Here is a 13,598-nt window from a genome sequence, read left to right on the forward strand (position 1 = left end):
TTTATAGAATTCCTGTTTTTTTTATTCATTTAACCTGAAATATCATGAAGGACAGTATAAGAAAACAATTAAGAGTTATTTAGGTTACAAATTCGTACAATAATCCGCATTCCAAGAATCAATTATTGCCCCCAATATAAAGTTCAAGACGTCAACATGTGAGTTTTTAGATTTCCCCTCCCGCTCTTTTCGTTACAAAACTGGGCAGGCGCAATTCGCTGACAATTCAAGTTGGCAACAATGATCACACGTGTTGTTGTGGTTTTGCTACATAGACTAACAAGAACCAATTTAATTTTTGGATTTCGTCACAATAGCCGCAAACCTTTCTTTTAGTCAAGACAGTTTTCAGTTTCACTCCTTTTGCTTTGAATTATGGATGATGTTGTGCAGAAATATCAGAAACGCGCTCAAGAAGCGGTGAGTGTGCAAATAAAATTCGGTTCACATTTTTTCGCCGGCTCCAGGAATAAAAAATTCATGTGGCATTTTTTATATTTAATTATATTTTTCCTTTCTAGGAGTTAAAGGTGCAGCTGCTCGAAAAGGAGGTGGAAGGTCTGGTAGCCCTTTTGAACGACGAAGATGAACCCTCTCCTGAAGTGTCAGCGTTGCAGTTAGAAAACACAAAGCTAAAGCACAGACTTAGCATTCTTATGAGGGTAATTTATTACATTTAATATGTACACACAAATATTAAAATAATGCACATCGTTTTGTCCTTTTTAATTTGGCATCTTGATGATGACTCATTCACAATCTTTTCATATGCACTTCCGGTAATATAAAATGATGTAACGTTGCGTGAGGTATCTTTGTTATCATATCTGATAACAATGATGCAAACTCGCGAAACATACCATCATGCTCAACACAGATAACGGACAGTGTCCTGTAATATCTTTAGTTGTTGTTGTCTTGCAGGCTATAAAACGAGAGGAATCTGCCTCGGGTTCTCAGTCCAATCCTAAGTCTGTCCCAATCAAGGGCGAGGGAATGCTGAGCATTCAGGGAATTTTGAACGACGTGTTTGCCGAGGCAATCCGGAATGCGTACCCTGATTTGCCAGAGGCTCCCGTCATCATCATGCCCTCGAGCAACGCCAAATTTGGAGATTACCAATGCAACTCAGCCATGTCCATGGCCCAGGTAACTTCAATTTAATCCTGGTGGGTGGTAAAAATCATGTTTGTTGTTAATTTACAGGCACTGAAAGCACAAGGCGTGAAGGCCCCTCCTAGAGAAATTGCCAAGAAGATTCAGGACAATGTCCCGTCGAACCCACTAATCGGCAAACTTGAGATTGCGGGCGCCGGCTTCATCAACATCACCCTGAAGAAAGAGTTTGGACACGAGCTGCTGAAGAATATACTCATCCGAGGGGTTCAACCGCCGCCTTCTGAAGTGAAGCATAGGGTTGTTGTGGATTTCTCATCCCCAAACATTGCGAAGGAAATGCACGTCGGTCACTTAAGGTACGTTCATTTTAATAAACATATATATCAATAATTGGAATGAATTTAAAACTAATACAAAAATGAAATTGGCAATGCTAGTATTTTTTTAAAATTATGTTTCATAATTTGACAGTTTTTTCTGTTTATTAAAAATGTTCCAGGTCTACAATCATTGGTGAGAGTGTCTGTCGACTGCTTGAATTTCTTGGGCATGACGTGGTGCGGGTGAACCACGTCGGCGATTGGGGAACTCAATTTGGAATGCTCATCGCGCATCTTGAGGACAAGTTCCCAAACTTCAGGACTGTTTCACCGCCGATTGCTGACCTCCAGGCATTTTATAAGGTGCATAGGTCATTAAATTTGGCTGGCAAATTGTAAAATTTGGTGCGCAGGAAGCCAAAGTTCGCTTCGATTCAGACGAAGACTTCAAGAAGAGGGCTTACGCGTGTGTTGTGAAGCTGCAGGCAAAACAACCTGACTACATCAAGGCTTGGCAACTTATTTGTGACGTTTCCAGGAAAGGTAAGCTACTTATTCTTTTATAAACATACTTTTTGATTTGTTAGGCACGGAACTTTAACTAGGATAAATGCGGAAAAACCCAAAACTGGCTAAAACCAATGGTGCATTTTTGCGCATTGCAAGATTAGCAAACCCTGCATTAAATAATAATAAACATTGTATAAAACCGAAAAAAATCGTTAAAAAAGTCTTAAAATAACAGCCCTACTAATAAGCTATTCATCCTTGATATCTTAAATTTTAAAAAAGACATTGACAACATTAAAGCTTTGTCAGTGCTTGCCTTCTTGAGTGCGAATTTAAAAATCATTTCCGCAAATTTTTGCAGCCTTCCAAGCGATTTACGATAGACTGGACATTACTCTGAAGGAATATGGTGAATCTTTTTACCACGAAAGGATGCTTGACGTAGTTGAACACTTGAAGAAAGGAGGTAAATATTATTAACATAAAAAAATTACCCTGATTAATTAAATTTGATATTAGGCTACATGGAGGAGGATGAGGGCAGGCAAATTATGTGGGCGGACGGCTGCAAAATTCCTCTCACCATCATCAAGTCTGACGGCGGATTTACTTACGACACCTCAGACATGGCGTGCGTGCGGTACCGAGTGCACGAGGAAAATGGAGACTGGCTCATTTACGTTGTCGACGCTGGACAGGTAAATTCTACAGGTTGAAATGTTAAGCACCATTTCAGCGGCCGCTCATTTCAGAGTACGCACTTTGATACCATCTGGGCGTGTGCCGAAAAGTGTGGGTTCATCGACAAGAGAAAGGTTAGGCTCGACTTCCTCGGCTTTGGCGTCGTTCTCGGAGAGGACAAAAAGAAGTTCAAGACCCGGTCTGGAGACACAGTGCGACTGATCGACCTGCTTGATGAAGGTTTGTATTTCAGCGGGATTAAAATTCTATGAAGAGAGATAATCACGGGGAATATTGTGTAGGTTTGAGGAGGGCTGGAGAGAAACTGGTTGAAAAGGAGCGAGACAAAGTGCTGAGCCCAGAGGAATTGAAAGCTGCTCAGGAGTCTGTTGCCTATGGATGTATCAAGTATGCAGATCTTTCGCACAACCGGAACCACGAATATGTTTTCTCATTTGATAAGGTAAGAGTTTTGCCTTTCATTTGTAATTCAAGCCTTATTCAATAATTTAAAAATTGAACCTTTGATTTCTTAGTACGAAATGGGGGCGAAAAACAGTAATTTGGGACAAAATTAATATATTTTTCATGTTACGTTATTAATAGTCGACAAGGTACTTCTTGCCTTCTTTAAATCAGCATTTAAAATTAAATTTCATATAAAAATATCACTTTTTATTTGTTGTAGATGTTGGAGGACAAAGGAAACACGGCTGTCTACCTGCTATACGCTTACACCCGTATTTGCTCCATCTCACGAAACGCTAACGTCAGCCCTGAGCAGCTGCGGGAGGCTGCAAAGAGCACGGAAATCTCGCTGGATCACGAGAAGGAGTGGAACTTAGCTAAAGTACTGCTGCGATTCCCAGAAGTACTCGTGAAGATCACCAAGGATCTTTTGTTGCACCAACTCTGTGAATTTGTTTACGAAGTAAGCACAACCTTCAGTGAGTTCTATGACAGCTGCTACTGCGTGGAGAAAAATTCTGCTGGTAATTATCAACTGATTATGGATTGTATAAGAATTTTAATTATACATATATTGTTTGAAAATTACAGGAGAGATCGTTAAAGTCAACATGGGCCGTCTTTTACTTTGCGAGGCCACAGCATCTATTATGGCTGCTTGTTTCCACATTTTGGGTCTAAAACCTGTGGAAAAGATGTAAACCCTGCTAAATAAAACACTAACTTCTATGTTCTCATAGAAGGAATGATATTTATCTTCTACATTTTGGCATATTAATTCACTCTTACTAAATTTTAATTGCTTGAACCTTGATTAACATTATTTAATGTGTTGAGGTGCAGTTTTTAAGATTATTCCGCAGATATCATCATCATATTATGCCCCTGATCTCCTTAAATAAATTTGATAATATTAATTATTTGGAGAATCAGTGATGAAAATAATTTCATAAATATGTATTTTTTTATTTAGGATTTTGTAAATTTTTGTGGTTAACCCCACGAATTTACACGCTAATGAGATCTATAGAACGAATATTAAAACGAAGGAAAAAGTAAAAATATTATCATCTCTCCCAAGTACCGCAATACTATTATTATGCTTTGCGGTCTCTTGGGCGCACATCAATGAGGGTGAATGAATTGTGTAAATAGCTCCGTCCCATACAACATCGGAATGTGCACGGCAACGGCGCACACAAACGAGGCACTAGGGTTGGCAATATCAATATCGATATATCAAAAAAATTTGATATATCAAATATCATATCAGTTATCATGGCTGATATTTGATATATCATATCAGGCTGATATTGATATCTAACTAAGTCGGATATCAAGGTTGATATTAGTTGACAATTTTGACCGACAGATGGCATTTTTCATGCCGGTTTTCGCATAAAAGTTTAGGATCAAACTGTACTTTCCGTCCCCAAACATGGGCGTAACCGATATTGAAGTTTTCGCAATGCACAAAGGCGCGAAAAATGTCTCAGCTGATCGATCACAGATGATCTCTCAGCTGTGGTCAGCTTATAGTAGCTTTTGTGTTGAATGAAAATTAAATTAAATTGTTTGTAAACAATGGTCAGCAACGTCAGGTAGGTCAGGTTAAACCCTGACAGCAATAAAGGCCACCCACGCCAGCTGATCGGTCACAGATGACCTCTGTCAGCTGGCAGTTACCACATTTACTTGTTGAATTAAAATGATATGTAACAAATTGTTTGTAAACAATGAATTTTGATTTGAATGGTGAATAATTAAGAACTTATTGTAACTATTTCAATCAAAATGTGTACAAATAACGCAAATAATATTGCGAAAATTGCTCTGATGATGGCATAGCCCCAAATTAAAAATTGAAATACTTAATACGAAACAGCTGCTACGATTTAAAGTAATTTCATTCTGATTTCTCTTATGTGTATCTATTCAACTCAATTATTTATTGCCAGATGAAGGTTGAAAAGCACATATGATGTGGAGAAAAACACCCCAATATTTTAATTTGAAGATAAATTGACGCTCTCACATTATCAGCTGATATTGTAAACATCAAACTTAAAAATTAATTTTAAAATGGCACAATTAAATTATAATATTTTATTTATTACCTAATAATAGCTATTAATTAATTAATTAGACACCCATGTGGCGGGTAGGGGGGAAGGGAAAGCAGCCAGATGCAAATTTTGGCGCCATATGGTGGGATCCGACACACCCCCTTGTCAAACATCTGTTTTAAAGGCGCGCAACATTTAAATTATTTGAATACTCATCCCATATGCCTGTGGAAAACCGCCATTTTTCAAATGTTTTCTTATTTAACCGATATTTATGAAAAAACCGGTGAAAAATGCTTAAAAATCGGTTTTAAGCTCAAAAATAGCCATAACCGGTTTCGGTTCATCCGGCAGCCATTTTTTGATCATCTGGAAATATCATCGTTGATATATCAAATTCTGATATTTTTTCGCTGATATATCAGTGATATTGATATTTCAAATATCATATCAAATATCGATAATTGATATTGTTTTTTTCACAAAGTCACAACCCTACGAGGCACGCGTTTCGATCGTGCGGACGTGCGCTGCGTCAAGTTGGTAGCGCCAGGTAGAGATCATTGACGCACCTAGCAGGTAACATTCCTGTCAACAGATGGCCACAGTTCGTAATTGCTTTGCTGCGACAAAAAACCATCATGGCAGTCGTGGATGTTTGTTGGGGCTGATTGCAAACGTCTGCGTGGACGTTTTTCTTATTTTTCGTCGCTTTTGTTGCGAAATTTAGGTAAGAGGCGACCTGTTGCATTGTCTTCGAGTTGACACCGCCGAAAAAATCAAGTCCTCACGTGTCTCGTCGCCGAAAGGCGGCTTGTTTACAAATTGTGCCAGCGATTTCGAAATGGGCGTCACTCCCTTCGTGTGTGTGCATGCCTTTCATACAAATTAAATAAACGGATTGGCCGAAAGTGGCCCAGTATATACATAAAGTTCGCCATAGCAACGCTGCGCTTGTTTTCACCGCCTGAAAAGTTTCACCGCACTTCTCGAAGAAATCTGAACCATGTTCTCGAAGAAAAAGAAGAAACCGCTGATTTCGCCGCCAACCAACTTCCAGCACAGGGTGCACACTGGATACGACAGAAAGGAGGGCAGGTACGTCGGCCTGCCGCTGCAATGGGCCGGCATCATTGGCAACAACCAAATCCTCAGGAGTACAAACAGACCGCTTCCCATGGTGGACCCTTCGGAGATCACCCCGACGGAAATCCTCGACCTGAAGGTAGGACCGAATCCGTAATCCGAAAGGTAATCTAATAACTGTCCAATTTGCAGACCATTGTCCGCGGGCCTTCGGACCTCGTGGGTCGGCCGTCTCGGGAGAACGGAATCCCGAAAACGTCGAGCGTGGCGCGCTCCAACTCGCTGCGGTCGTCCAGTCCGACCAGAATGCGCCACTTGGCGGCAACGGTGAGGCCCAACGTGCCGCAGGCCGTGCCCGAGGGCGAGGTGCTGGCGTCCGGGCCGCCGTCCAGGAACATCACGCCCAGTTTGCCAGCTAACATGCCGCCGAGGAATGATCTCTACAGGACGGAGCAGCAAAATCACAATTATCCTCTGCCACAGCTCTCACCAAATTCGCAGCAACCTTTCGGCAAAACACCACCACCAGTGGTAAATTAATTTATTTTTATTTTAAAATATACATTTTTATTGTTGGTCCCAAAAATTACTTGTCAAGAGATGAACAAAGTGAAAAAGGGCGAACCACTTCTGGCATACACCGTGTTAAGCCGAATTTGGCCCAGTAATAATAATTATGACTTGGAATTCACTCTCTAAAACTGCTTGATGGCATAGAAATGAGACAGCAACAAATTTTACAAGGGAAATTAATCTGAAAAATATGGTGTTATTTTATTTGCCACAGTTCGATTGAAGATGACAATTTTCCAAAGAAATAGCTCCTATAATTTATGGTTTGCTGAATCTACGCCTTAAGTCACAATTTCAAATTGTCATAATTTCTCGAAAAGTGGTCGGATTAAAAAAATTCTTGATATATATTTTTAATCTACTCAGCGAGATGAATTGAATGATTGCAATCGTTGGTGATTTTTCCTCAAAAAGAGAAAAATATTTTTTTTTCAGTATATGCAAAAAATTCAAATTTTATCAGCTGTCCGAATTTGATAAAAATTCATCTAGCACTAATAACAGCTGAATTAAAATGCCCCCTTTACGTCAATATAAAAATAATAATTTCGCTTGTAACCTACGGATTAACCTGTAAATTTGACTCATTCGACGACTAGTTTTAAGCATTGGAGGAACGTTTATGAAAGCCTTTGTTTAATAATTAATTTCAACAGGGACCGAAGTACCCTCCTCACATTGGACAGAACGGCAGCGGGCACACGACACCAGACAGCTACACACACCAGCAGAACGGACCCATGAACCACGTGAACACGCCACCTCCTCAGGTTAGACCGAAACAACAAACTTGCATGTGTTTATTTTCTATTCAGATGCTATTCTAACGCTGGATTTGGTACGTGAGCTGCTAAACACTTGAATATGTTGTTATTCAACACTGGCAATCGCATTCTTAATCATCGCCGTCAGCCGGTTTGCTTCCTGAATGCTAATTACCCTGACTAATGAATGCTCAGGTGCCGATGAAGGGCAACGGATTTGGCGCCGTGCCAAGGAATGTGCCCCAGCCGCGCGACTCGTACCCTCCGCAGCCCATGAAGGCCTACCCACACCCCCACAGCGGCGGCGTCGGCGGCCCGGGGATGAACCACCAGTTCCAGCCCCCGCACCACCAGCAGCACTCGCCGCCGCCGCGGCCCAACTACGGCCAGCACCCTCAGGCGCAGAACATGAACCAGCAGCAGCAGCTCGCCTACCACGCGCAGATGCAGCAGCAGCAAATGCAGCAGCAGCAACAACAACAACAGCAACACTACCCTTACCCTCACCCTCAGGGCCAAACGGCCAACAACAACCACCACCAGCCCCCTCCCCCGCCGCAGAAGCCCCAGCAGATGCACCCGGCTATGAGAGACCACCCCATGATCAGGGTGAGAAGACTGAAAAGCATGAATTTTTTTTTAATGATTATTGCAACCGTCTAAACACACTTAAAACAAATCAAAGTAAAGCTTTACTGGTAATTTGTGGATAACATTTTATATCTTTACTTAAAAAAATATCTAAAAATGAAGAAAAAAGCTTAAATTTTCTAAGGTTTGGCCGCTTTAATAATTTAGAAAATTGGTGCCAACGTTTGCATGCAAATCAAGCGGTGAGCATTATCTCCTTAGTAGAGTTCGCCAATTTTGCAATGCGCAAAATTGCACCACTGGCTTTTTGTGCAAAAAGCCGGCTGGAAAACCCACCAGTTTTAGGTTTTTCCGCATTTTTCCGATTTTATAAACCTAAAATAGTCAATTTTCGCTCCTAAAGAGTCTGAAATTTCGGAAAATTGCGTTGAGAGTTACAATTTTCAATCTCTTGGTGGAACCAGTGGCTCTAATACTGATTTTGAAAAATCCCTATTTTTGGTCATCCATCATGAGAATTTTTTATTTTATATAAGAATTCGTGTGTTTCGGAAAAATGCGCAAAATTGCCGAAAACCCGCACTAAACAGGTTTTTGCGAACCCTGCTCCCTACTGCAAAACTATGATTTATTTAGTGAATTTTTCCTTAAATTTCGTACACCGTTTGATAGATAGATCGAAATCAAGCGATAAGATCATTAATTTTTCGAGAAATTTGGCAAAATCTGCAGGGTCGCATTTGCTTACCACCCAGATTTTTCACCACTGCTTTTTTACTGGTTTTTACCACTCAATCTTTATCAATTTCTTGAGCAAGAAAAGAATTTATTCCATTTTCCCATGTGAAAATCTAAAATTTGCGGTCAGAGTGATAAAAATTTCCTCTACTTTGCAGATTTTTTCTTTAAATTGCCATTTACGTCCTCAATTTCTCAATTTCTCCAATCTCTCTTTCTGACAAATTATCAAGTCGAGGTTATTAGTTAATAATTATACAATTATTGAATATTGAGGTGTAAACATTGTCTGCAAGAAACTGGTAAAAATTGAAAAAAAAACGCTCTTACCACTGCACTTCATTTAAAAAATGCGTTTTTTTTTGCAACCCGGTAATTCTAAAGTTTAACTGCTCTGCGGTCTGCGGTCCGGATTTCTTTACTGCACATTGTAGAGATAAACTGTTGCCAAATTTCATAAAAAAATGGTCTTAATTGTTGGCCTATCAAGCTCTACTCATAAAAAATAATTTAAAAAACAACAGTGCGATTTGTCACTCTTTTAATCAACATTATTTATTTGCTATGATACATGATGACTCAAGCAAATTTTTTTAAACCGCAAAAAACCGATAATTTACAGGCATATTTCCGGATTCAACATGTTTTAAAAATTTGCATCATTACAACAAATTCTCCTCAGCCAGGCTAAGAAATCAAATCAGCTCTTTGAGATTAATTGTGAAGCTAATATTTGATTACTTGTAAATAAGCTTCTTAATTAAACATAACCATGTAATTTAAATATTTACAAGTGAGGAAACGGAAGCAGTTTGTTTTTTGTTTTTCCTTCCTTTATCTTTCTAGAGCAAGTTTTTTTAACATTGTTACACTGCTTCTGTCAAGGGACACAGTGGTTTTAGATTTCAACCTCTTTGTTTTTGTAGTAATTACACCTTCTCATTGCTTAAGAGTTGTGAAATGACTCGATTCTAGCTTCCCACTCAGTAGACCCAACTTACGATTTATTTTTAATCCGAGTGGCTTCGATTTCAGGCGAGTCCATCGATGGGTTCAATGCCAGACCAAAACCAAAACATGCGACCTTCGCCTCCTCAGGGCTCCATCAGCTCAATGCATTCTGGTGCCGGCTCAAGCAAAGGTGCGCCCACACCTCCACCTGGCAGCAAACAACACTACGAACAACAACGACTTACCCACGAACAGTTCCGGGAGGCACTGCAAATGGTCGTGAGTCGGGAAGATCCCAGGGAGAATCTCGAATCGTTCATGAAAATCGGCGAAGGGTCCACAGGCATCGTGTGCATCGCGCTGGACAGGTCCACCGGCAGGCAGGTGGCCGTTAAGAAAATGGACCTCAAGAGACAACAGAGGCGAGAACTGCTCTTTAATGAGGTAAAGTTCAGTTTACAGACCCATGAAATAATGTGGTTTAAACTAGAGAAATCTCTGCAATAGCTTATTTAAATATTTACAAAAGGATAAGATAAAAAATAATTTAACTTAAATATATTCATTTTTATTTATGGCTTCTCTTTCACTCAATGGTATGAATTTCAGGTGGTGATCATGCGGGACTACCACCACGACCACATTGTAGAGATGTTTGACAGCTTCCTGGTCCAAGACGAGCTCTGGGTGGTGATGGAGTATCTGGAGGGCGGTGCGCTCACCGACATAGTCACGCACGCGAGAATGGACGAGGCGCAGATCGCCACCGTTTGCCTGCAGTGCCTGAAAGCCCTCGCCTATCTGCACTCGCAGGGAGTCATCCACAGGGACATCAAGTCTGATTCGATATTGCTTACAGCAGACGGAAAGGTTAGCTAAATTGGTCAAAATCGAACCTCTTAATTAAATTACTACTTTTTATCTTGCAGGTTAAATTGTCAGACTTTGGCTTCTGCGCCCAGGTGTCCCAAGAGTTGCCAAAAAGGAAATCATTAGTGGGCACGCCGTACTGGATGTCTCCTGAGGTGATTTCGCGCTTGCCGTACGGACCGGAGGTGGACATCTGGTCGCTGGGAATCATGGTGATAGAAATGGTGGACGGGGAACCGCCCTTCTTCAACGAGCCACCCCTGCAGGCGATGAGGCGGATCAGAGACATGCCTCCACCGAAACTGAAGAACGCCCACAAGGTACACACATTTTAAAATTTGCGTTTGTTGAGGGAAATTATCTTTATTTAGGGCGTAAACCAATACCGATCGTTTAACGCACCATATCAGGGTTTTGTCAATACCTGAGAGCTAAAATTGTGTCCATTCCTCTAATCCATGTCAAATTCTCTTCTGAAGGGATTTAGATAAACAGGTGTTAGCCTCTTTTGTTGATTATGAAAATCTTTTAACCAGTTTTGTAAGTTCTTAAGTAAACAATGTAATAACGAAATCGCTCCACTAGGGCTTGGAAGTTGGCAGATTATAGTTATGAAATCATGCGTGTGTATTTCTTTCCACATAAAATTCTTAAAAGTTATTTAACACAATTATTGCAAAAATAATCTCCATTAATAACAATAACACTAAATTCCATGCAAAAACTTCATAAAAACCTTGTCCAACGTCCTAATGTGCCGTACATGTAGATTTTTTATTTTAATTTGGTAAATGAGCGGGCAAAGACAGTCCTGATGTTGAGTTTGGGCTGATTTTCGCCTACATTCGGAATCAGGAGGAATGCGAAAGCTTTCTTACTCGCTACTTGCTGGTTAAATCCTTTCTTTCATGTGGGAATTAATTTCCAGGGGCGTATATGACTAGCGTTTCAATGAAACTATCCTGATGTGGAGGCAGGAACACAAGCTCCTTTTCTCAACCAGGCTTTAGTCCTATTTCATTTATTCAATCCTAAATGCCCGTCTTTAAACTTGTGGCTCACTTTCCGATTTGACTGTCCGCAGGCGTCTCCCAGGTTGCTGAACTTCTTGGACAGAATGCTGGTGCGCGACCCCGCTCAGCGAGCGACGGCGGCCGAACTGCTGTCCCATCCATTCCTCCGACAGGCGGGTGGTTCGGAGCTGCTGGTCCAATTAATGCATGTCGCCCGCAACAACGCGCCCTGAACGAACCATTCCCCGCCAGCTGTAACCTGAAACCTTGATGCCTTACGAATGAAAGCAACACGTCCTCTTAACTGCTATTTTATCATGTTGATGACGGTCGAGCACGGTAGCTGGGATCGTTTTTTGGTTTCTTCGTAGAGCTAATTGTGCAATATTACAGCTCGTTTTTGTACATATTTTTGTTCATTTTGTCCATAGTTCGATTTTACGCACCTTGCTTACCATGTGCCGTCCTCTTAATGTTCAAGACTTGACCGCATTCTCATTCACTTAATGCCAGGGAAATCCAGAGAGCGAGCTCAAATTTCGGCAGCCGAACGAGCTTTTTGTACTGTGTAGATATATATAATTATACCTAAAATGCTAGAACTGCAGTGATAACCGATGCCTGAAATGATATTCTCAATTATCTGCTTTTTGCACTGTCCTCTTTTTTCTATTGGAAGCTTTCGCACTCTCACGCAGACATCACTAAGTTTAAGCCAACTTCCGGAGCAGGTTATTTGATTATTAAGTTAATGTTTAACCGCAGCGGTGGTAATAGTTTTGTGTTTTTAAATAGATACGAACGTGGGCTGGTTTAATAACCAGGGTTGCAAATACCCGCGCTGGTTTTCCAATTTTTCTCATTCTTCATTCAACATTTTCTTGCAGATGAGTTGACCGTGAAATTTCGATATTAAAAAATTGTAAAGACTTGTGTACAAAATTTTATCGTATCATAAATTCACCACTAGTGAAGCCCCTTCAGTAGATTTCATTTTGGAAGGCACTTTTCCCTTGTGATTCCAGACTTAATCCTGTTGCTGTGAATTCAGCTCGTTAAATTATTTATTTTGGTGCGCTGAAAACCAAAACCGTGTCAGCTAATCGCCGTAGAAATGTGAAAATCAATTTTTTTTAAATATAAAAACCATTCCCAACGTTTCTACTGCGATTGGCTGAATTGATTTTTGTTTATAGCACATCTGATGAAATTATATCAAGAGCAGAATGCACAACAGCAAGATTGAGTATATTAATCGGAAATATACGGTGGCGGCTTCCAAAACTAACAAAAGGGGCTTTCGTCACAGCGGTGAATTGGGTCAGAAAATTGCGAAAACTATGAGAAAATGCAACCCTGTAAATAACTGATTAGTGACATGAGTACCTGTGCCTAAATTAGCCGTTAATGCAGTGGACAGTATTTTCTACCGAGCGACTATGACTACACCTTTTTGTTGTAAATGATTTTACTCTTCTTGGACCATTTGTTGCATACAAAGTACGTATTATTTGCTTGTGATGCGTGTGTGTAATGTATTTTTTGCTCTTGACAGAGCAGCGAGATATTTGTGTCATAAAATAGCTTTATCGCGGACGATTGCGGTTATTATGATTAAAATTGAGAACATGTCGTATTCGCTGTAATTATTATTTCTATATAAATATACTGGAATATTGTTTCGTTATCAAGCAACGTACTTAAAAAGTGGACATTCCATTGCTTCAATATTTTGGGCCTGCAGAGAGCTGCAAGCATTTTCGTCGTAATCCTGGATGAACCCTGTTATTCTTAATAAAAATTTATAATATACCTGCGAGGTTTAGCGTTTCAATTTAAACACCTTCA

The 13,598-nt window shown here is 40.3% G+C and overlaps 2 protein-coding genes across 2 annotated transcripts; both read left to right on the forward strand.

Annotated features, from left to right (window-relative positions):
- The first annotated feature begins 250 nt into the window (after positions 1 to 250).
- On the forward strand, positions 251 to 3,860 carry ArgRS (arginine--tRNA ligase-like protein). The gene is made up of 12 exons (XM_065489740.1): positions 251 to 420; positions 522 to 662; positions 925 to 1,149; positions 1,207 to 1,475; positions 1,619 to 1,802; positions 1,853 to 1,982; positions 2,311 to 2,415; positions 2,469 to 2,647; positions 2,702 to 2,870; positions 2,933 to 3,093; positions 3,319 to 3,622; positions 3,690 to 3,860. Exons 1-12 carry the CDS (start codon positions 376 to 378, stop codon positions 3,797 to 3,799), a joined length of 2,022 nt encoding a protein of 673 aa, XP_065345812.1. The 5' UTR covers positions 251 to 375; the 3' UTR covers positions 3,800 to 3,860.
- Positions 3,861 to 5,769: 1,909 nt separating this feature from the next.
- On the forward strand, positions 5,770 to 13,569 carry LOC135942156 (serine/threonine-protein kinase PAK 5-like). Its single transcript, XM_065488137.1, has 8 exons — positions 5,770 to 6,389; positions 6,443 to 6,781; positions 7,480 to 7,593; positions 7,783 to 8,196; positions 9,952 to 10,311; positions 10,477 to 10,737; positions 10,797 to 11,057; positions 11,822 to 13,569. Exons 1-8 carry the CDS (start codon positions 6,171 to 6,173, stop codon positions 11,981 to 11,983), a joined length of 2,130 nt encoding a protein of 709 aa, XP_065344209.1. The 5' UTR covers positions 5,770 to 6,170; the 3' UTR covers positions 11,984 to 13,569.
- The last annotated feature ends 29 nt before the right edge of the window (positions 13,570 to 13,598 follow it).

This window comes from Cloeon dipterum, chromosome 4 (genome assembly GCF_949628265.1).
Source record: "Cloeon dipterum chromosome 4, ieCloDipt1.1, whole genome shotgun sequence".
In the NCBI taxonomy this organism is placed as follows: Eukaryota; Metazoa; Arthropoda; class Insecta; order Ephemeroptera; family Baetidae; genus Cloeon; species Cloeon dipterum.

Coding starts and splice junctions, on each gene's coding strand:
- LOC135942156 (XM_065488137.1), top strand. CDS start 6,171: ATGTTCTCGAAGAAAAAGAAGAAACCGCTGATTTCGCCGCCAACCAAC. Junction 10,312..10,476: donor GAGAACTGCTCTTTAATGAG/GTAAAGTTCAGT, acceptor TATGAATTTCAG/GTGGTGATCATGCGGGACTA. Junction 11,058..11,821: donor AACTGAAGAACGCCCACAAG/GTACACACATTT, acceptor GACTGTCCGCAG/GCGTCTCCCAGGTTGCTGAA.
- ArgRS (XM_065489740.1), top strand. CDS start 376: ATGGATGATGTTGTGCAGAAATATCAGAAACGCGCTCAAGAAGCG. Junction 663..924: donor GACTTAGCATTCTTATGAGG/GTAATTTATTAC, acceptor GTTGTCTTGCAG/GCTATAAAACGAGAGGAATC. Junction 2,416..2,468: donor TGAACACTTGAAGAAAGGAG/GTAAATATTATT, acceptor ATTTGATATTAG/GCTACATGGAGGAGGATGAG.